This window comes from Sciurus carolinensis, chromosome 8, assembly GCF_902686445.1.
Source record: "Sciurus carolinensis chromosome 8, mSciCar1.2, whole genome shotgun sequence".
Taxonomy (NCBI): Eukaryota; Metazoa; Chordata; class Mammalia; order Rodentia; family Sciuridae; genus Sciurus; species Sciurus carolinensis.
In genome coordinates this window covers 64,073,147-64,094,616 of record NC_062220.1, presented here as the reverse complement: position 1 = coordinate 64,094,616, position 21,470 = coordinate 64,073,147, and the positions used below count along the sequence as shown (strand labels likewise).

The 21,470-nt window shown below is 37.0% G+C and overlaps 1 protein-coding gene across 1 annotated transcript in view; it reads left to right on the top strand.

Annotated features, from left to right (window-relative positions):
* Fbxl13 (F-box and leucine rich repeat protein 13) overlaps positions 1-21,470 on the top strand; it is a 227,398-nt gene that overhangs the window by 191,332 nt on the left and 14,596 nt on the right. The window contains exon 19 of the mRNA XM_047561512.1: positions 20,717-20,851. Coding sequence (XP_047417468.1) covers positions 20,717-20,851 — 135 coding nt within the window. The remainder of the gene's footprint in view (positions 1-20,716; positions 20,852-21,470) is intronic.

Sequence of the window (21,470 nt, the reverse complement as noted above, 5' to 3'; positions counted from 1 at the left end):
ATATTCATCCATCTATGCATCTACCTACCTATCCATTTTTCTGTCTGTCTAATTAATCATCATCCATCTATCCATTAATCCATCCACCCACCCATCCATGCATCTCTCCATCTACTAACACATCCATTTATTCATCTATCCATGGGCCAGAGGCAATATTAACATCCTACAGTATACAAGAGAACTCCCCACAAGAAAGAATGAGTTAACCCTCATGTCAATAATACTGAGGTTGGGAAACCAATTTCTACAACATGATTCTAAGTTCCTTGAGAGAAAAGATCATCCCTTATTTGAGTTTATAGTTCCAGTAGTTACTATAGTTGCAGGTACATAACTGGTGTTCAGTAAATAATGAATGAATAAAGGTCAATATAAAACAAAACAGTTAAAAGTTTCAATAAAATTTAACCTTTTAAAAATCAGTATGTCTGTAATTTCAGTGATCTAAAAAGAGAATTTTTTAAAAGGAGCATAGAATATAGGAACATGGAAATACATAATTACACAATTATTAGTTGCATAACTATTTTATTCAAGTTCATGAAAAGGAAATTTAATTTTGTTTTCATCATCTCTCATTTCTCTTTTTCTTCTCTCTGTTTTTGAAGTGGTGTGTGTGTGTGTGTGTGTGTGTGTGTGTGTGTGTGTGTTTGTGTGTGTGTGTATTGGTTTTTTTTTTTTTTTTTAGCCAGTTTTAACTCTTCCAAGGTTCCCACTTCTGGGCATGCAGTAATCTTTTTCCTCCTTCCCTCCTCCAGCCGAATTTAGTCTCAAAAAGGAACAGAGAAAGAAAGGGGAGGAGAAAGTGACTTTTGCCAATTTCACAATTCCTTATCTGGATTTATTAAAGAGAGAGTAAAAGAGTAAAATATAACAATTTAATTAGATGTTTATATTATTCATAATCCATCAGAAATTCTCTCTCTCTACTTATAAAAGGTAGGGGAGATTCTCTTTTTATCATGAGACATTGAAAACCTACAGTACATTTATGAGAAATGAAAGATTTTACCCTAGTTAAGTTTTGCAAAAGTTGTAAACATAATAAAAAAATTACCTCATTTTGGAGTTTTACTGGAAGCTACAGCTCTTGCAGATTGTGTGTCTGGGGCCTCAGATATATTGACTTTTAGGATCTGGCTTTAATTACTTTCTCCAACTTTAGTTCTTCTCTGAAAATGTTATATGTTCAATGATTATGGTAAATTAAAATTATATGGTGCCCTTGAAATGCAACTTTGGAAGAAATGTTTGATGACTGTAATCATGCATTTCTCAAGTAACATTTTTCTCGAGCATTTTATGAAATTAAACAATAGAATGTCAGGTTTGGCAAAGGAATAAGTTTAAATGGAAGTGTTACAAGACAGATAAATTGCAAATTCTGTATTAAATTATTATGATAGAACCAGTGGGATAAATCCAATTATTTACTCTGGTTACTTTTTATACTCCCTTAAGCTAGGTCACACTTCTTGTTTCTCTCTCTCTCTCTCTCTTTTTTTTTTTTACGAAGTATGCTAAAATAACAGTAATGTAATAGCCATTCATATGAAGGTATATGTTTTTCTTTATGCAGAGTATCTGTGGGTAAAAATCTTGCAATTAAACATTTTCTGATTATTTCAGTGTTAGTAGGTTGAAGCAGTTAAGAAGGGGAATTAGGAAGTGAAAATCAGGTTTCATGTGACCCACCAAAAACCTAACACATGTATGCAGTGAAAAATGTGCAAATATGCATGTTTACATGTAAACGTGTATATAAATGCATACCTATTGTGTAGTATGTGTAAATTACATGCATATACACTTCATGTTAGATATTGTGTTTACATGTAAGTATATATGCAAATGTATAACTATGCATCTAGTATATGTGTGTAAATTAAATATATGTATCTATATATCTTAGTATATATTACATATCATACATATGTCAATGTATTTTTTACATTCAAATTGTGTTTAGAGATGTTATAAGATTGTATTCTATAATATATATGTATAGGTGTGTGTGTGTGTGTGTATAATGTGTGTGTGTTTTAAGGCTAAAATTAGTAAATTGTGATCAGTATTGAAAGCAAAAATAAAAATTAGTTTGTTAATGAATGACCTTTTTGTTTATACTTTGATTTCAAAAATTAATCATCCACTTAAATTGCAGGGTTCTTTTTCCTATGGAAGTGCATGGATTAACTTTCTTAAGGCAGGATAATTATGTAATATAGGTAATGTGGTCCTTGCTGTCAGAAGTCCTGATTTTTTTTCATTAATCCATTCTTTATTTGGTATATCTTCATGTGAGCATCTGTCATTGCATTAACAACAGATTTATAAACTAAAAATATTTTTCTCATGTACTATATATCTTGGAGTCCTAATAAATCACTGATAGATTATTTTTTTTAAAAGTACATGGAACCACCCTGCACATTTTTTTGGTAACTTCCTGTGACTCTATAATCATTGTCCTGATTTTTATACAGATTCTGCCTTCCACATGGCCACATGATTGTACACAGTGTACTTGGCCTCCCAGCAATTTGTCACTGTTATTGTGACTACAGTTGTGAGACATAGGGGCTACCATTCTAGAGCAGGAGCTGGTTTTTTTGTTAACCTGTCTGTAATTTTTTTCTGTGAAGGACCAGGTAGTTTATATTCTAGGCTTTGCAAGCCAAATCATCTCTGTCACAACTGTTAAACTTTGCTGCAGTTATGTGGGAACAGCCGTAGACATGTGGAAACAAATGAGTGTCTGTTTTCCAATAAAATTTTGTTTATGGACACTGAAATTTAGCTTTATGTAATTTACACATCATGAAATATTATTCTTTGGCTATTTTTCAACCATTTAAAAATCTTGGTGTATGGACCATAAAAAAATAGATGGCAGGGCTGGGGATATAGCTCAGTTGGTAGCTTGCCTCGCATATATAAGGCCCTGGGTTCAATCCCCAGCACCACACAAAAAAAAAAAAAAAAAAAAAAAAAAAATAGATGGCAGATAGGTTGGCCCCACTATCTGGCCTAGAGTCAGACAGGACTTTCCAACTTCAGCTCTGTTGGGCTGTGTGACTTTGGGTAAGTTACTTTCTTTCCCTGGGCCTTAGGTACCTTACTTGTAAAAATGAGCATAATTTTAAAATATTCTTCATGTTGTATTAAATGTTATGAAAAGTCTAAGTACTTGGAATGATTCCTGAAACAAAGTGTATATAACTGTTATTCTATATAGTAAAAAGGAAAACCAACATATATAAGTAAATTTTTAAAAATTGTTAGTATAAGGGCTGGAATATAGTTCAGTTGGTAGAGTGCTTGCCTCGCATGCACGAGGCCCTGGGTTCAATCCCCAGGACCACACACACACAAAAAAAAAATTGTTAGTATAATAGTTTGATAATTGATTTGCACTTGGTTAAACATAGGTAATCTTGACAGCCAGTGTTCTTCATAAGGAGATAATTTTGAAAATGCTCTTCAAAGAAATAATTGACTCATTTTGGGGCATCCAGTGTCAGCCAGCATTGTACCAGGGCTGGTAAGAACATGCCCTTGTGCTCTCTAGGGTGCAACCTGGTGGGCTGGGCTCAATAGGTGGGGTCTATGGCTGCTTCAAAGTTCAGTTACTTTGGTACCATTCAGAAGGTTTCTTAAGTTTTCTTAGTAATAGTAGGATATTATTTGCAATTACCAAGTTAGAAATAACTTAGATGATTAATTAGACCATGCTATGCCATGTAAGACCATCTAAAACTATCTTATTTCAGATAAATTAATTTTGCGAAAATGCGCCTTTGTGTTTAGTGATTGATCTGAGCATTTTTAATTGAGTTTTCTGTATAGTAGATGCTGAAATCATCTATTTAAAAAAATAACAGAAATCATTATAAATTATTTTAAGTGACAAGGCAAGGTTTAGTGGGTTGGACACATTTATAATCAGAAAAATCTAGAATGTGGCAATTTTAAGTAACATTAATGTAGCACCTACTACATGTTAGGCTTTGTTGTATTTTCTATGAATCATATATACTTTAAGAGTTAGTAATACTTACATTTTAAAGACTAGGTTCATAGAAGTTAGAAATGTTTCCCCAATTCATGAAACAAGTAAGCACATAACCTACGGTGTAAAATGTTTAATTCCAAAGTGATTCCTTTAGTCATTATGTTTTGATAAAAGCATGTAGGAAGTTATGGAAGGAATATAGTAGAGGTACCTAATTCAGCATGCCAGGGAGTTTATCTGTCAGAATATCTTTTAAATAAGCAGCATGGAAGGTTGATTGAAGGGCAAGGGGGAGAGAAGAAAGCACAAACAATGAAGGTATAAATGTAAGCTTAGAGGTATTATTATGCCCAGGATGAGAGGATGGCAACCTGAACAAGAAAGGACGTTTAGATAGAAAATTTCATGGAATTGTTGATAATTCGGATGGGGGATGAAGGTGGAGATGTGGTTGAAATGATGTCCATGCACCCGACTTGGCTTCTGGGGAGATTGGTGGTACTCCATTTTCAGGACCTTTCCCATAGCCAAGCAAAGTTTATGAGCTACCAAGTCCTATTCAGCATTTTGGCATTTATTTTTGCACTTTCTTTTCCTATGAATGTGTGATTTATAATATATAAATGTGGTCTTTGTCTCTATTTCCTGGTGCAGTGCACCTAAACCCTTTGTATTTTCCTGAGCAGTAGGGGAACTACGTATATCATTTGTTCTAATATTTGGTTTTTGACACTGTTCCACAGAACTCCTAAAGGAACTTTAGGGTTCCTTGTTGGGGGCTGGTCATCAGAAAAACCAAACCATGATTAGAAGGTTGGAACTTTAACCTCACATCCCATCCTCTGGGAAAGAGGAAGGAGCTTGAGATTGAGCTAATAATTGATAAATGTATGTAAAAAATTCCTGAACTATGGGGTTTGGAAAACTTCCAGGTTGGTGAACATATCCATGTGCCAGGAGGGTGATGTGCTTCAACTCTATGGGGACGGAGGCTCCTGCACTTAGCACCTTCCAGGTCTTCCCTGTGTACTTCTTCATCTGGCTGCTCATCTCTGTCCTTTATCATATCCCTTATTATATAAACATTAGGTAAATGGGCTTCCTTGAGTTCTCTGAGCTGTCCTAGCAAATTCCAGAAAGTGATTGTATGAACCCTAATTTGTATCCAATTCATCAGCTATACCAGTCACAACCTGGGTCTTGCAATTGGCAACTGAAGTGGGGAATAGTCTAGTGGGATTAAGTTCTTAACCTGTGGGATCTACACTGACTCCAGTTAGTATCAGAATTAAGTTACATTGTGAGGCTGGGATTGTTTCTCAGTGGTAGAGCCCTTGCCTAGCATGTGTGAGGCACTGGGTTTGATTCTCAGCACCACATTAAAATAAATAAGTAGATAAAATAAGTATATTGTGTCCAACTACAACTAAAACCTTTTTTTTGAAAAAGAAGACTTAAGTTCCATTGTGGGAACACAGCTGAGAATCGGTCCACATGTGAAAAAACCACATATCTGGTGTTAGAAGTGAAGTCTTGGAAGTTTTGAGAGTGGTGTGTGGAGAGAGAAAAAAAAGTTCATTTTTTTCCTATATAGAATGTGACCCTACTGGGTGTGGTGGCACACACCTCAATCTCAATGGCTGGGGAGGCTGAGGCCAAAGGATTGCAAGTTCAAATCAGCCTCAGCAACATAGTAAGGCCCTAAGCAACTTAAAAAGACCCTGTCACAGAATTTTTTTAAAAAGGGAGGGTTCTGGGGATGTGGCTTAGTAGTTAAGTGCCCCTGGGTTCAATCTCCATACCAAAAAAAAAGTGATTCTGAGTCTGTGTATCTTCTAAGCTCCCTTCACATTCGACTCTTAGGATAGTCTTTAAAGCTTCTCCTCTCATACTATCTACAGGCTTATGGCAGCTTAAGGAAGGCTAAGGAAACTCTGTTGGAATTTGTTTCTTTTTTACTCTATTTACAGGTAATTTGAAGGTTGTAGTGTTCTCCATCTCTTAGTCACGAAGAATATATGAGTCCTGTACAGCTTTATTTGTTCTCTCCAGAGATCTTGTGGTTTGGAGAGGAGAAGATTTAGACTTAAATTGTCAGTTTTCTCCAAACCAAAACATAACCCCTCTTAACTTTTATTAATTATGAAAAAAAGTATTTCTAACATAGATGGACAAGTTTTTTTAAAACTCTGGAACCAAAATGCAGTGGGTTGTGTATTTTAGTGAGCTTTTGTGTTGCTGTGACCAAAATACTTGACAGTAACAACTTAGAGGAGGGAAAGTTTATTTGGAGCTCAGTTTCAGAGGCTCAGTCCATAGACAGCTGACTCCATTGCTCTGGGCCCAAGGTGAGGCAGCACATCATGGGGGAAGTGTCCAGAAAGGGAAAATTTCTCAGCTCATTGTGGGATCAGGAAGCAGTGGGAGAGAGGCCACAGAGAAGATACATCCTTCCAGGGAACACCCTGAGTGACCCACCTCCTCCAGCCATGCCCCATTGCTTACAGTTACCACCTAGTCCATTCATACTATGACGGACTGATTAGGCTACAGTTCTCACAATCCAATCATTTCACATTCCTGCATTAACATAGGAAGTTTTGGGGGACACCTCATATCCAAACATAACATTCTGCCCTGACCCCTAAAAGCTCATGTCTATCTCACAACACAAAATGCATTTAGTCCATCTCTAAGAGTTTCATAGTCTTTACAGTGTCAGCATTATTCAAAAGTCTAAGTCCAAAGTCTCCTTCTGAGACTAAAGAAAAATTCTTGAGAGTTAGACTCTGTAAAAATAAAAAACAAGTTACATATATCTAATGACAGTGTCACAGAGTAAACATTCCAATCCCAAAAAGGAGGAATAGGGGCATGGAAAGAAGGAATGGGGCCAAAGTAAGACTGAAACCCAGCCAGGCAAACAAGTCCCTTAACTCCATATACAGCATCTAGGACACATAACAAGAAGATGTACTCTCCAAAGGGCTTGGGCAGCCCACCCTTTTGGTCTTGCCAGCACAAATGGGTTCTCTCTTTTAGCCTGGTTCTCTCCATAGCCAACAGTTTTTCTTGTCAGATAGTCCATGTTACTGGCATCTCTTAATTTCTGCGGTCTCCATTCTGGCTTTATCTTTACCTTCACAGTTTCATGCATATCCCTCTCAGGGACAGTCTTCAGGGACTCAGACCTTGCTGCACTTTGCCTGGCCTCCAGACTTTCCTTTGAAATCTCAATGAAAGCCTCCATGCCCCCTTAACTTTGGCAGCCTGCATTGCTGAAGAATCAACACTACATGGATGATGCTATGGTCTGTTGCCAGCTCATACAATACCTAGGCCCTCTGGAATTAGGCTACAGTGCCCTCTGAGTGCCTGTGTGATTCAGCATGAGGAAATAACTTCCTAGGCTTCCTACTTGCATCCCTGTGCAAGTAGGATGCCCCCATATTCTATTCTCAAAAAAGTCTTCTCTTCTATATCCTGGAGTCTGTAGTGGGTATAGTCTTGCAAATTCCTAAGATGCCCTTGAGGCATCTTTCCCATTATCTTTGCACAAAATACTTGACCTCTCTGGAGGGGCTATAATCTCTTCAGTAAGCACACCTTCCTTGGACCCAACTCTACATGCACTGTTCTGGCCAAACTGCAAGTTTTTAAAATCCTTTAGCTTGGTTTTCTATTCCCAATTTTTGCAGTAAACCTGGATAAAAGCTGCCCAGCAATATTCATGCCACTGACTGAATGCTGTGTTGCCTTGAAATTTCCTCTGCCAGATTAATTAGTCCATCACTTTTAAATTTGGCCTCACACAGTCTCAGGACATGTGTAAATGTGGACAACTTCTTTGCCAGAATGTAACATGAGTGACCTCTGGTCAGGTTCCCCTAGAGCCCTCATTTTCCTCCAAAGTCTCATGAGTACAATTCACATTCCTGTCAGCAGTCTGGTCTTCTGAATGCCCGCTTACAATATTTTAAAGCTTTTTCAGCTTGTATCTCTAAATTTCTTAAAATTCCTCCCACATGCCAGCTCCAAAAGGTTCTGAACCACATGGTCAAATTAGTCACAACAGCTACTCCACTTCTTGGTACCGATTTCTGTTTTAGTCAGTGTTTGCATCACTGTGACCAAAATGCCCAACAAAAACAACTTAGAAGATGCAAAGTTTATTTGGGGCTCATGGTTTCAGAGGTCTCAGTCCATAAATGGTCAATTCGTTGCTTTGGGCCCAAATGAGGCAGCACATCATGGGGGAAGGGCCAGAGGAAAGATACTCAGTTCATGGTGGGGTCAGGAAGCTTGGGGGGGGGGTGGACAAGGGGTTGCAGGGAATATGCACCCTTCGAGAGTATGACCTCAGTGACCCACCTCCTCTAACCCCACCACACCTGCCTACAGTTACCACCCAGTCCATTTATACTAGGATAGACTGATTAGGTTATGGCTCTTACAATCCAATTATTTCACAGTTATGTATCAATACAGGAGTTTTTGGGCAATACCTCATATCCAAATCATAACAATTGTATTTATAACTACACAAGAGAAATATCCAGTGTCATCTGTTGTCTTATGTGTCTTCTGTGCTTGGCTTGTGCCTTTGATTCTTCCCAAGCTGGTTTTCTGGTATCTTGCAAATGGCAGTACTAATGACTTTTAACAGTATAGCTTAGATCAATGTCATGTTCTCTGACCTACAAAGGTATCTGACAATGTCTTTTCATGGAATATTGGCAGCAGGAGAAATGCTAGAACCTCTACTTCCCTCATTGTCCTTTCAGGGTCCCTTCTTTTTGGAGAACTTCAATCTTGCTCTGGCTTTGCTTAGACATTTGAAATAACATGTTACTCTCTCCTATAAAATTCAATATTTTTTAACCTCTTGTTATCCATTATTTTATATTATAAACATGATTTTCTTTTCTATTTGATCTTTAGTAACAGATTTGTCTTGATTTACAAATATAAAGGGAGGTAGACAAGAGGACTCAAGGAATTAGTGGCTGGGAAGAATAGCCATGTGGGAAAGATCATGAACTATTTCATAGTTGGGAGAACAGGAGAGCAAGAACCATTGCTGTTTATTTGCCTTTCAGTGGGAGTCATTATGATTAGGAAGTCAAGTGGTTCTGTAGAAGTGGGGCTAGTGGCAAAGTATAAGTGGGAGCTGGTGGTTGAGTTCTTAGTCTTGTACACAGGACCATCTGTGCTTGAAAACTGAAACCACTGGAACTAGCATAGACCTACATAGAAACTCAGTTAGAAAGGCCCAGAAGGCAGAGCTCCAGTGGTGCAATCAGTTAGCACATGGTCCATATGAGAAAGGTCCAGAAGAAACCTACTTCATTCAGCAGCAGTCGTATCTGAGTCTTCCCCCACATGGTGGCCTATGGCTTATGGACAGCCTGCTTTTTATTTTCTCTAGAGTATAAGAACACCTGAGTGCAGTGGCACATGCCAAAATCCCAGTGGCTTGGGAGGCCGAGGCAGGAGGATAGCAAGTTCAAAGTCAACTTCAGCAACTTAGTGAGGCCCTGGGTAACTTGTCTCAAAATTAAAAATTAAAAAAAGAGTTGGGGATGTTGTTCAGTGGTTAAGTACCCCTGGGTTTGATCCTTGGTACCAAAAAAAAAAAAAAAAAAAGGACTGAGATCATGAGCCCAACACCAAACTGTGAATTACTCTCCCATCAATCTTTTATGATCTTAAATACTTATTTTGATTCACTAAACTTTCTAACTAGTTATAAAATGTTGTTTATACAATAGTCTCTTTAATCTTTTTTATCAGTTCATGGACTCCACCTCCTAGTGCTCAACCAAAATTGATTTCGGTAGCTGTTGACACATACTGACTCATAATGCCAAAGATGGATTAGATGTGTTGGCGCCACATAGCAACGATTTTTTGAAAAGTCAACATTGATTTCTATTTGGTTTCCAAGATTAAGTCATTCAATAATTATCAAAGCATGAGATTTCAATAACTCCACCTCTTCTCCAGGGATAAAGTTATGTTTGTGGGTTGCAAGGGAGGATTCCTTTCCAAAATGTCCTTAATCATTGGTCTTTGGTGCACCAGAAGCTCTGAAATCTCTTGTATGGAAAGGTGGAACATCCAGATCTTGACATTTGAACCCTTATCTCTTGGTCCTACTGCTCAGGAAAGTCTGTAATGTCATCCGATACTTCAGAGTAGAACTGGGAAATGAACTAACAGGTCTATGATGAAGGTCCCAGAAGGTCTCAGCTTCTGAATTATTTTACAGAGTCTAAGGACAGGGAGGTAAGGAATTCCTCTTGTAGAAGTAAAGAGACAATCTTTTGGCACCTTGTGGAAAAGCAACCCCCACAAAACCTGGAAAAATCTGTGCTCTGCCTATCCATAAAAAGAAGGTCTCCTACACGTTATAATCAAATAGCATACCCCCAGGAGACTTGAAGCACCTGCCATCAACTGGGAGTCAACTCCTGCCAAGATCCCAGGGTATTATTCTTTCTTCAGAGGTTTTGACAAAAGAAACAAACTCAGTATTCTGTTTCCCTTGACACTGTTCTAGTATGTTCTGGCAATTCAACAAAATTAGAAATCTGCCAGACTTCAAAGGGTATGATATTTAAAAGCTTGTCAGTTTCTCAGAGTCTGTAAGGTTCCAAGGGATTCTGGAGCCATGGGTACCATGTTTTCTTGGTTAAGAAGCAGCTGAAGCTGAGAACACCCCACGCCAGTCCTGGCTTCTTGCCCACTCCGACTGAGGAGAACCACTCTCAGACAACTGCAGTTCTGCTGAAGTTGCTAAATCATGCACACATCTGCTATTTTCATCATGTGCAACCACAGAGAAGAACTGTATGAGAACGTGTTAAAAGGCAGATAATCCCTGGGAGGCCTCTTCTGCCCCTTAAGTTATCCCTGCAACATTAGTTTATCATGTAAGATGAAAGTTAAACAAAGCCTGTCAGATTGTTTGAAGGCAAAAATAAAAATGCAGGGAAAACAAATATCAGAATTTCACTTTTCTACTAATAATATGAGTTTATGCTTCTTAAAACTAAGTGGCCAATCTGTTTATCTAATATGTATTTTTCATTTATTATTTTTAGTTATACATGACAATAGAATGTATTTTGCTATATCATGCATACATGGAATATAACTTCCCATTCTTGTGGTTGTCCATGATGTGGAGTTACACTGGTCATGTATTCATACATCAATATAGGAAAGTTATGTCCAATTCATTCTATTGTCATTCCCATTCCCATCCCTGCTTTCTTCCCTCCTTATTCCCTGTCCAATGGGATGAACCTCCACTCTTCCCCTGCCCCCCACCTATTGTGAGTCAGCATCTGCATAACAGAGAAAACATTTGGCCTTTGGTTTTTTGGGATTGACTTATTTCACTTAGCATGATAGCCTCTAGTTCCATCCATTTACTGGCAAATGCCATAATTTCATTCTTCTTTATGGCTGAGTAATATTCCATTACTCATATACAACATTTCCTTTATCCATTCATTTATTGAAGAGCACCTAGGTTGGTTCCATAGCTTAGCTATTGTGAATTGAGCTGCTGTGAACATTGAAGTGGCCATGTCACTATAGTATGCTGATTTTAAGTCCTTTGGGTATATGCCAAGGAGTGGTATAACTGGCTCAAACGGTGCTTCCATTTCAAGTTTTCTAAGGAATCTCCATACTGCTTTCCCAAGTGGTTGCACCAATTTTCAGTCCCACCAGCAATGTTTGAGTGTACCTTTTCCCCCATATCTTCAACATTTATTGTTACTTGTATTCTTGATAATTGCCATTCTGACTGTGAGATAGAATCTCAGTGTAGTTTTGATTTGCATTTCTCTAATTGCTAGTGATGTTAAATAGCTTTTCATATATTTTTTGATCCTTTGTATTTCTTTTTCTGTGAAGTGTCTGTTTAGTTCCTTTGCCCATTTATTGATTGGGTTATTTTTTTGTTTTGTTTTGTTTTATTTTGGTGGCAAGCTTTTTGAATTCTTTATATATGCTGGAGATTAATGCTCTGTCTGAGGTGCAGATGGCAAAAATTTTCTCCCATTCTGTAGGCTCTTTCTTCATGCTGTTCTTGATTGTTTCCTTTACTGTGAAGAAGCTTTTTAGTTGGCTACAATCCCATTTATTGATTCTTGATTTTACTTTTTGCACTTTAAGAGTCTTGTTCAGGGTGTCAGTTCCTAAGCCAACACAATGGAGATTTGGGCCTACTTTTTCTTCTAGTAAGCACAGAGTCTCTTGCCTAATGCCTAGGTCCTCAATTCACTTGGAGTTGAGTTTTGTGCAATCTCAGTCACATCCCCTGTGGGCAAGGATATGAATTGGGGGGATGGGCTGGCTGCAAAATAAAAGCTATGAAATTTTTATATCAGAAATAAAGACAAAAGGCAAGAATATCTTAAGAGCAAAGGCATTACCAGTTGAGCTGCCTAGAAGGGTCTGGCTCTAACACACTTGCTTTATTTATATCAGTACAGATCAAAAGGGACCGGTAGAAGCTTCTTCAAGAAAAACAAGGTGGGGTGGGGGTGAGCAGGCCGTGTGGCTCTAGCAGATCATTCCCATCTCCAGTGCTTGGACTTAAACCTGAGTGGTGAACTAAGATGGGATGCCACTTGAATCAGGCATTCTCAAACCAGTGGATTCTGACTGGGAGTTCCTAAGACCACGTTTTCCCTGCTTAATGGCTTCAACATCTCTCATTTTACACACATTGTTCATAAATGGCTCTCAGCAGTTCAGGGTGAGAGGTAGGGGTCTAATTTCATTTTATTACATATGGATTCTCAGATTTCCCAGCACAATTTGTTGAAGAGGCTATCTTTTTTCCAATGTATGTTTTTGGTGCCTTTGTCTAATATGAAATAACTGTTTTTGTGTGGGTTTGTCTCTGTGTCTTCTCTTCTGTACTATTGGTCTTCATATCTGGTTTTGGGTCAATACCATGCCATTTTTTGTTACTATAGCTCTGTCATATAATTTAAGGTATTGTGATACCTCCTGCTTTACTTTTCTTACTAACAATTGCTTTGGCTGTTCTGGGCCTATTATTTTTTCAAATGAATTTCATGACTGCTTTTTCTATTTCTATGAAGAACATCATTGGAAACTTAATAGGAATTGCATTAAATCTGTATAGTGCTTTTGGTACTATGGCCATTTTGACAATATTAATTTGACCTTCCAAGAACAGGGAAGATCTTTTCATCTTCTAAGGTCTTTTTCAACTTCTTTCCTTAATGTTCTGTAGTTTTCATTGTAGAGTTCTTTCACCTCTTTTGTTAGATTAATTTCCAAATATTATTTTCTTTGAGGCTATTATGAATGGAATAGTTTCTTAATTTCTCTTTCAGTTGATTAATCACTGATGTATAGGAATGCAATTGATTTATGGGAGTTGATTTTATATCCTGCTACTTTGCTGAATTCATTTATTAGTTCTAGAAGTTTTCTGGTGGAGTTTTTTTTTTTGGGTCTTCTAAATATAGAATTATGTCATCAGCAAATGGTGATAGTTTGAGTTCTTCTTTTTGTATTTGTATCCCTTTAATTTCTTTCTTCTAATTGCTCTACCTAGAATTTCCACCACTATGTTGAATAGAAGTGGTGAAAGAGGTCATTCCTGTCCTGTTGTGGTTTTTAGAAGGAATGCTTTCAATTTCTCTCCATTTAGAATGATGTTGGTCTTGGGTTTAGCATAGATAGCTTTTGCAATGTTGAGGTACGCTCCTACTATCCCTAGTTTTTCCAGTGTTTTAAACATGAATGGATGCTGTATTTTATCAAATGCTTTTCCCGCAACTCTTGAGACAATCACATGATTCTTGTCTTTAAGTCTACTGATGTGATGAATTATGTTTATTGATTTTTGTATGTTGAACCAACCTTGCATCCCTGCCAATCTGTTTTAGATTCCTCTTCTATGTAACATACCTGGGATTTACTCATTGTGCCTTACCTGACATGAACTGAGTGCCATTGGCAGGTCTTAAAGAGCTATAATTATCCATGTTATGCTTTCTAATAACCTTCTCCATCAAATGCAGTTTAATTTTGTTCACTATATTTTCTCCATCCTAAAGCCCTCATCACGTTGAAGGTGATGTTCCTAAGTCTTAAAGTGGTAGGCAGGATTTTCCAGGATCTCTCTGGGTCCACTGTTGACAGACTAAAGCCAGCATTTACACAGTGCTATTTCTGCCAAGGGACTTTAGAGTATGTGTGTTCTTTCCATCTTCAAAGAAGCCTGTGGGACACATAGGTTTGTTTTTATTCTCCTTTTCAAGATGAAGAAACTTGAGATCAGGTGACTTGCTTAAGTTCACAGATACAACTTCAGATTCCTGACCCTGTGCTTTTCTAACAGACTTAATTAGATCATCATTTATTCTGTTAAGTCCCCAAGTAGAGGGAGGTCAAAGAAGTACTGATGATTCATGAGCTCATTGTTTCTTAGAAATCCTTAAATAGGAGGAGGCTGTGACTTTGTTTTTAGAGTAAAAGTTTTGCATTGCCATTTTCTTGAGAAAGTATAAGAAAAAGAAAAAACAAATGGGGTGGCTGACTGTGTAAACAGAAACCATCAACTCTTTCAGGATGATAATTATGGCTTATTTTATTTTCCTGACCTTCTTGTCCCATAGAGGCTCCTGGAGGAGTGCCAGGTAATTGGGCCACTGACAATAATTTTTTAAAATTTTATCTTAAATGGAAAAAAATGCCACACACACACACACACACACAGTCACACACACACAGTCACACACCTGTGGTCCAAGTGGCTTGGGAGGCTAGGGCAAGAGGATCTCAAGTTCAATGTCAGCCTCAGCAACTTAGCATGGCTCTGAGTAACTTAGCAAGGTCCTAAACAATTTAGTAAGATCCTGTCTCTAAATAAAATACAAGAAAGGCTGGGGGTGTAGCTCAGTAGTTGAATACCCCTGGGCTCAATCCTCGGTACAAAACAAAACAAAAAAGGAAAAAATCTTGATTATGCCACAGGCCACAAAAATAAAACAAAACAGAAACCTAATTGCCCTTTGTCCAACCATGGCTCATTTTTATTTTGGAGATAAAATATAAACCTTTGTTTCTTTCAACAAATTCTAATTACCAAATGTAATTCAAAGATATTTTGTTTTGATCTCTTCCTGGTCATTTTCCATTAAATTTTTCCAATATATATCCTCTTTCTCTCATTACCCTTTCCATTCTTTAACCATCACTCCCATCACATTTTATATTTTAAAAAGAATTTCCTTGTTTCCACCAAATACCCAGGATCTGTGCAGACAGTAATCTGTCAAAATTTATTGATAATCAAAGGTTTACTATTGAGTAGGATCCCCAGAGAAAGCAAATGAACAAGATGATGTATTTTATTGTGATGAAAATATGTTAGATCTTCTAGGTCTTTTATTTAGATTTATTTTATCATATACATTTGTTCATTTATGTTTATAATATGTAAAATATTTAAAGTTTTATATCAAAGTACATGAATATGAATTTATTGAAAGTATATGCTGAAAATATTTTTACTGTGGTATTCATGATTTTAAAAAGTTGGCAACTAGAACCCCAAGGAAAATGATGACAAGTATTACTAGCTACTATTTACTGATGACCTACTATGTGCCAGGTACTATTCAATTGCTTTATTCATATTAAATTGCTTAATCTCCCCAAAAACTCTATGAAAGTGCTGTATTAAGGTATCATGTGATTTCTATGTTGCAGAAGAGACCATTAAGGCATAGAAATGTTGGGTGACTTATCCAGAGACAAAGGACTTCTAGTGGCAGGATTTGAATTCAGGCTGGCAGGCCCTCAGGCCTTGTTCTTAACCAACCCTGTACACTGCCTTTGGCAGTTACTGAACAAAATGAAAAGAAGGACCAGACAATGTTCTGTGGGCTGCCTTCTATGGGAATTCATTACCCTTACAAATGTGCTAAGAAGCATTCTCCATTCCCTTAAGATACTCTCCCATCTTGCATAAGTGTACAGGTCAGGTGTGGAGGCTACAAAGAGAAATTGGACATTGATTCTGCCCTCAAACAACTCCAGTCAATGCAGAAGATAAGACAGTTACATAAAAACTAAAATGGGGGCAGAAAGACTTTGGAAGAAGCATTTCTGCCACATGAGGAATTGGGAAGCCTCTGTGCAGTAGAGTAAGCCACATATCAGCTGATTTGAAGCTAAAGCTTCTCCCCCAGAGCATGGTGTAATTTTATAGCAAATTTTATTATGAGAGTACCTTTGGGAATAATTTCTTTGGGTCTTGGTCTTGCCCTTTTTCCCTTTCACTGAGTCCTTTACACATAAAAAATCAGGGTGATCCTGTGAGGTTGGGCCTTAGCTCGGTCTTGCTCAGCCTGGTTTCCTGACAGGGCGGGTAGGAGTCAGGAGGGGCATCTCACCAGGAGGGTCCTCAGGCTCTTCTGCAGACTGGATTTTGTTGCCCAAGTCCTGACCACACCTACCCACTCCAGCGCCTGGTGGGAAGAACACCATCTTGATGGACTGTACCTCTACACCGCATGGGATATGAGGCCTAAGAAACTGCAGTTTTATATTCAGTTCATAACTTAAAATTGTGAAAGTTGTATTTTTTAGCTTTCAAATCTGCCCCAAATAGCCTTCATTATAGAAATTGGTTCTTGAAAGTACCATATTTTACCAGAGTTATCAACTGATAAGGAGAAAAAACAAACTAACTTTTCAGTAGACTAATCAGGACCTAATGAGACAAAGAGTCAAGAGAATGTGTCATGAGTATGAACCAGGAAATGCGCTTTTAGAAGGCTAAGAACTGCCACCTGTCGAGGTGGTTTAAGTCAGGATATTGGCAGAAACCATTATGTGACCATCAACAACTGTGAGTGAAAGTTTCCTCTACATACCCAATGTAGGAATGTAGTCATTAAGCCCCCACAATGTGACTCAGCTCAGAAGACACAGAGAAGAAATGATTTAACTCATTAGGAGCCGTGGAAGTTTCCTTTAAGATTATTAATCCAGAGCAAAACTGGTGACAGGGGATGGGAATCAAACTTGAGAATTTTTGCATTTTCTCTCCGTCCTCACTATAAAAGTTTTGACTTGGAAGAAGTTTAGTGAACATTTTCCAAGAAAAGAAAAAATATATGGCATTGATATATGAATGATTCTGTAGCACTGAAGTCAGAGTGCATAAGATAAATTTATCTGTAGGGGAAAATGAGATTAATGAGTGGTTATGTTGAAACTTGCCTGCAGACTTAAGTACTTAACATGACTTCCATGTCTCTTAAGGAAAATGCGAATTGCAAGAGAGGAAAAGTTTTGACTTTAGTTCTCAGATTTGTCACTGATTTAGCATACACCTTGAACCAATCATTGTGCCTCAGATTTTCCATGGATGAGAATGCTACCATGCATGTATCATGCAGCTTATAATCATTTTATAAGTTATTTAATTTAAAACCTTGGAGAAATTATTTTGAAGAACATTAAGAGCTTTAAAAAGACATAAAACAGAATTGATTTGAATATGCTAAAGACATTGGCAGATGCTATTGAAGAGGGTTTAATTTCCCTTTAAAACTATTCATCTTTCAGTAAATTATTCTGAGTTTAAATATTCTTTCTTGCTATCAATTTTCTCTGGTTCCTCAAACTCTATGCATTGTCTCAGTTGAAAACAATGTTACCCTGTTCCCTGCAACATTCTTATATTATTAAAATAGACTTAATTTGTTGGAAGACACTTGTATAGGACTTACCAACCACCTGGCAATTATTGAGAATTTATTATGTTCTACACATGTTGTCTGTGAGGGGTATTAAAACTAGCAGAGTTGCAGACAATACCATGAGACTTACTGCATTCTTATTGAATAGCATGTGAATCTCTGAGCTTAGATTCAAAACCATTGATTCCAAACATTTGAAGGTAGCTTCCCTTCTGTGTCATCATGGGTGTGCCCCCTAGGCTTGTTTATCTCCAGTGTTAGGGACCTGACTAGTAGTTGCTTCCAATTTTCGACATCATGTAGTTGCTAGACAAGACAGATTTCCATGCAAAGTTAGCCATAACAAGAATGAGTCAAATACTATAAGTGCTGAATCAGTTGAAAAGGACAAGTTCTGCATGAGATCACACAGTTAAGGAATAATCACTGTTGGCTGTTGTGGTCAGAAAAAGATGATTTAAGGTTAAATAACCAGTATCAGGTTTTTCTGAAAGCATAAGTGTTCATTATTATTATTATTATTATAAATCCTAATAAGAGATAACATTTATTCTTCTTAATGATTTTACATTCTTAATTAACAAAATTATATTTTTTTATGTAATATAACAGGATGTTTCAATATATGAGTACACAGTGGAATAGCTACCCCAAACTAATTAACATACCCATCATGTCATCATTATTTCTCACATTTAAAAAAAATCCACTCTCAGAAATGTTCAAGTATAAAATACACTATTATTAACTATAGTAACCCTGTTTGTTGTATAGTAGGTCTCGTGACATTTTCCCTCCTAACGGGGAAAAAAATGCATGTCATCCTTGGTCACAGGCCAACTTAACCTTGTCTGTGTGATTCCAATTTAATGTATGTGTTGCTGAAACACTAATTAAAATGCATGGAGTGCTTACTATGTACCAAGCACTAACCCATGTGCTACATAGTACTTCTCAAATAACACTGCATACAATATAAAATTTTATAGATTGCTTGAGAATCTATATTGTGGCAGAAACCATATATGTGTGTATGTGTGTGTGTGTGTGCGCGTATAATTTCATATCATCTCCACAACCACCCTTGAATATGAATGTTATTACTGTTTTACTCAATGAAACGCCATGTCTTGAAGAGGTGGAGTAACCCATACACTGGCAGAGCCAGGCTTCTGACCCCACTTTGCACGACCCAGTGCTTTTCCTGGCAACTGTCCTTCTGTGAACTTGCTGAAGAACACTGGATAACTAGTTCTTTCCAATCTTACTTAGAGCTAAAACAGAAGGAAATAGGCATAAGCAGTGTGAGAGAAACCCCACTGGCAGTTCTACCCCTAGAGTCAGCCTGGTGGCCATGAACTGAGCCAGTAGCCCAGGTCTTTGCCTCAGTTTTGAAAGGAAAATGACAAGCAGTTCAATGGACATCCATTTTTACATATAAATAAGTAATACTCCACTAGTAACTCTATAAGTTTATTAAAATGTTATAATTATAATGATGCTATCAGTCACTGAGATCTTTAATTTAATAAGAACTTGAGCTGCTTTAAAATTAGGCAAAACCTCTGGAATGATTGAGTATGAAGATAATTCTAATTCTTCAAATTTGGGGAAAGGACTTATAAATATTATCTTGAATTGTTCTTTATTTCCAATTTCTACTTATCTTGACTTATGAATTTCTTTTCTTTCTTTTTTTTTTTTTTCTTTTTGGTAATTACTCTTAGGGTTTACCTTTGTGGATCATTTTATTCTTTTTAAACTGCTGAGTTGTAAACTTTTAACTGTTATTTTCACATGGTTTGTTTTATTACTCAGGTTTTTTGTTTTTACTGAAAAGTGGGAATGAAAATTAAGAAATACCCAGATAAAGGAAGAATTCCTAAGTCCTCATGACTTACAGGTCTTTTATTAGCCCTAGAAATTTCAGATGAATATTTTTTAGAATTTCAGAATAATGTGAGGGAGTAGATATTATTTTCCCTAATTAGAAGAGGAAACTGAGGCTTAGGAAAGCCAAGCAACTTGCTAAGTTCTCAGTGGTTATAAATGTTGAAAATGAAATTAAAACTCAAAGAATATACTCTTTTCATTAGCTTCCACTGTCAACCTCAGAAATCAGTTTGCTATCTAATCTCACCTCCAGATGTCTCTTCCTCTATTCATTTGGCTGAATATAACTCTAATAATTATTTATCATATAAGTCAAACTTCTTCAGAGGTAACTTCAGAAAAACAATTTTATTAGTAGGAAATTGAATTTATTACTAAGCTGTCAAACTGATATGTGAATATCTTTTTTGTGGGGGATTGTCAATACATTTTTTTAAAAAATTATTTTTATTTGTTCTAAATAGTTATACATGACAGCAGAATGCATTTTGATTCTTTGTGCATGATTGGAGCACAACTATTCATTTCTCTGGTTGTACATGATATAGAGTCATATCATTCATGTGATCATACAAGTATCTAGGGTAATGATGTCCTTCTCATTCCACCATCTTTCCCACTCCCCTGTCCCCTTCCCTCCCCTCACTCCCCTCTGCCCAATCCAAAGTTTCCCCATTCACTGCCCCTGCCCCAAAACACCCCATTATGGATCAGTACCCACATATCAGAGAAAATATTTTTCCTTTGTTTTTTTGGGATTGGCTTATTTCGCTTAGCATGATATTTTCCAACTCCATCCATTTACCTGCAGATGCCATAATTTTATTCTCTCTTAAAGCTATCTTTTATTATAAAGAGATTTTTGATGTTATTTTATTTTGTTTGGGACAATATGGAAACATCTATATTTGGGAGATTGAAATGTATACTAAGTAAACTGCCATCGGTAAGGTGGCTCTAAATGTATACAACATTTTAATAAAGACTAAGTAAGACAAACAAACACCCTCTAACCTAGGGATTTCTCTTGCAGGCATTCTGCAAAAGCTCTGTGATCTTGGAACACTTGGATGTCTCTTATTGTCTCCAACTATCAGATGAGATTATTAAAGCCGTGGCCATTTACTGTACTTACCTCACATCTCTCAACATTGCTGGCTGTCCACAGGTATGAGCAGCAGTCAGAGCTCCATTATGTCAAATGCAAGTACCCAGGCAGGGCAGCAGTAATGGGCTGGACTCATCATAGGACTGGTTTTCTTTGCTGTGTCTGAGGTATTCATTACAGATTTTTTTTTTCATATCCCCAAACTGGAAATAGCTTTAGGAGTTCACATACATTAAAGTGGAATTTTCAAAAAGTTAAAAACATAATTCCCATGTAAACATAAACATGTATTAAAGATTTATTTAATTCATTAGTAAGAGAACTAACAAAGTAATACAGCCATTGCAAACAGGATTATAATGAACTTGTATGTATAGGAACTGAAGAAAGATCGTTAGATTATGATTGTCAGGTTAGATCTAAAATTGGTTAAGGTTAACAAGGAAATACAACCATAACCTTGGGGATATAGGTTCACCAGGTAAAAATAATTTGCATTTCTCTTCAATCAAAACAAAATATTAACATCTAATGTTTCCTGAGTTTGGAAACATGTAACTTCCCTGAGTTTGGGCCTTAATCAATACTAAATAGTATGTCAAACAAATGCATGATTTCCTAAAGATTTCCTCAGGTGGGTCAGTTAAACAATGTACCAGTATGACATTGAAAGATCATA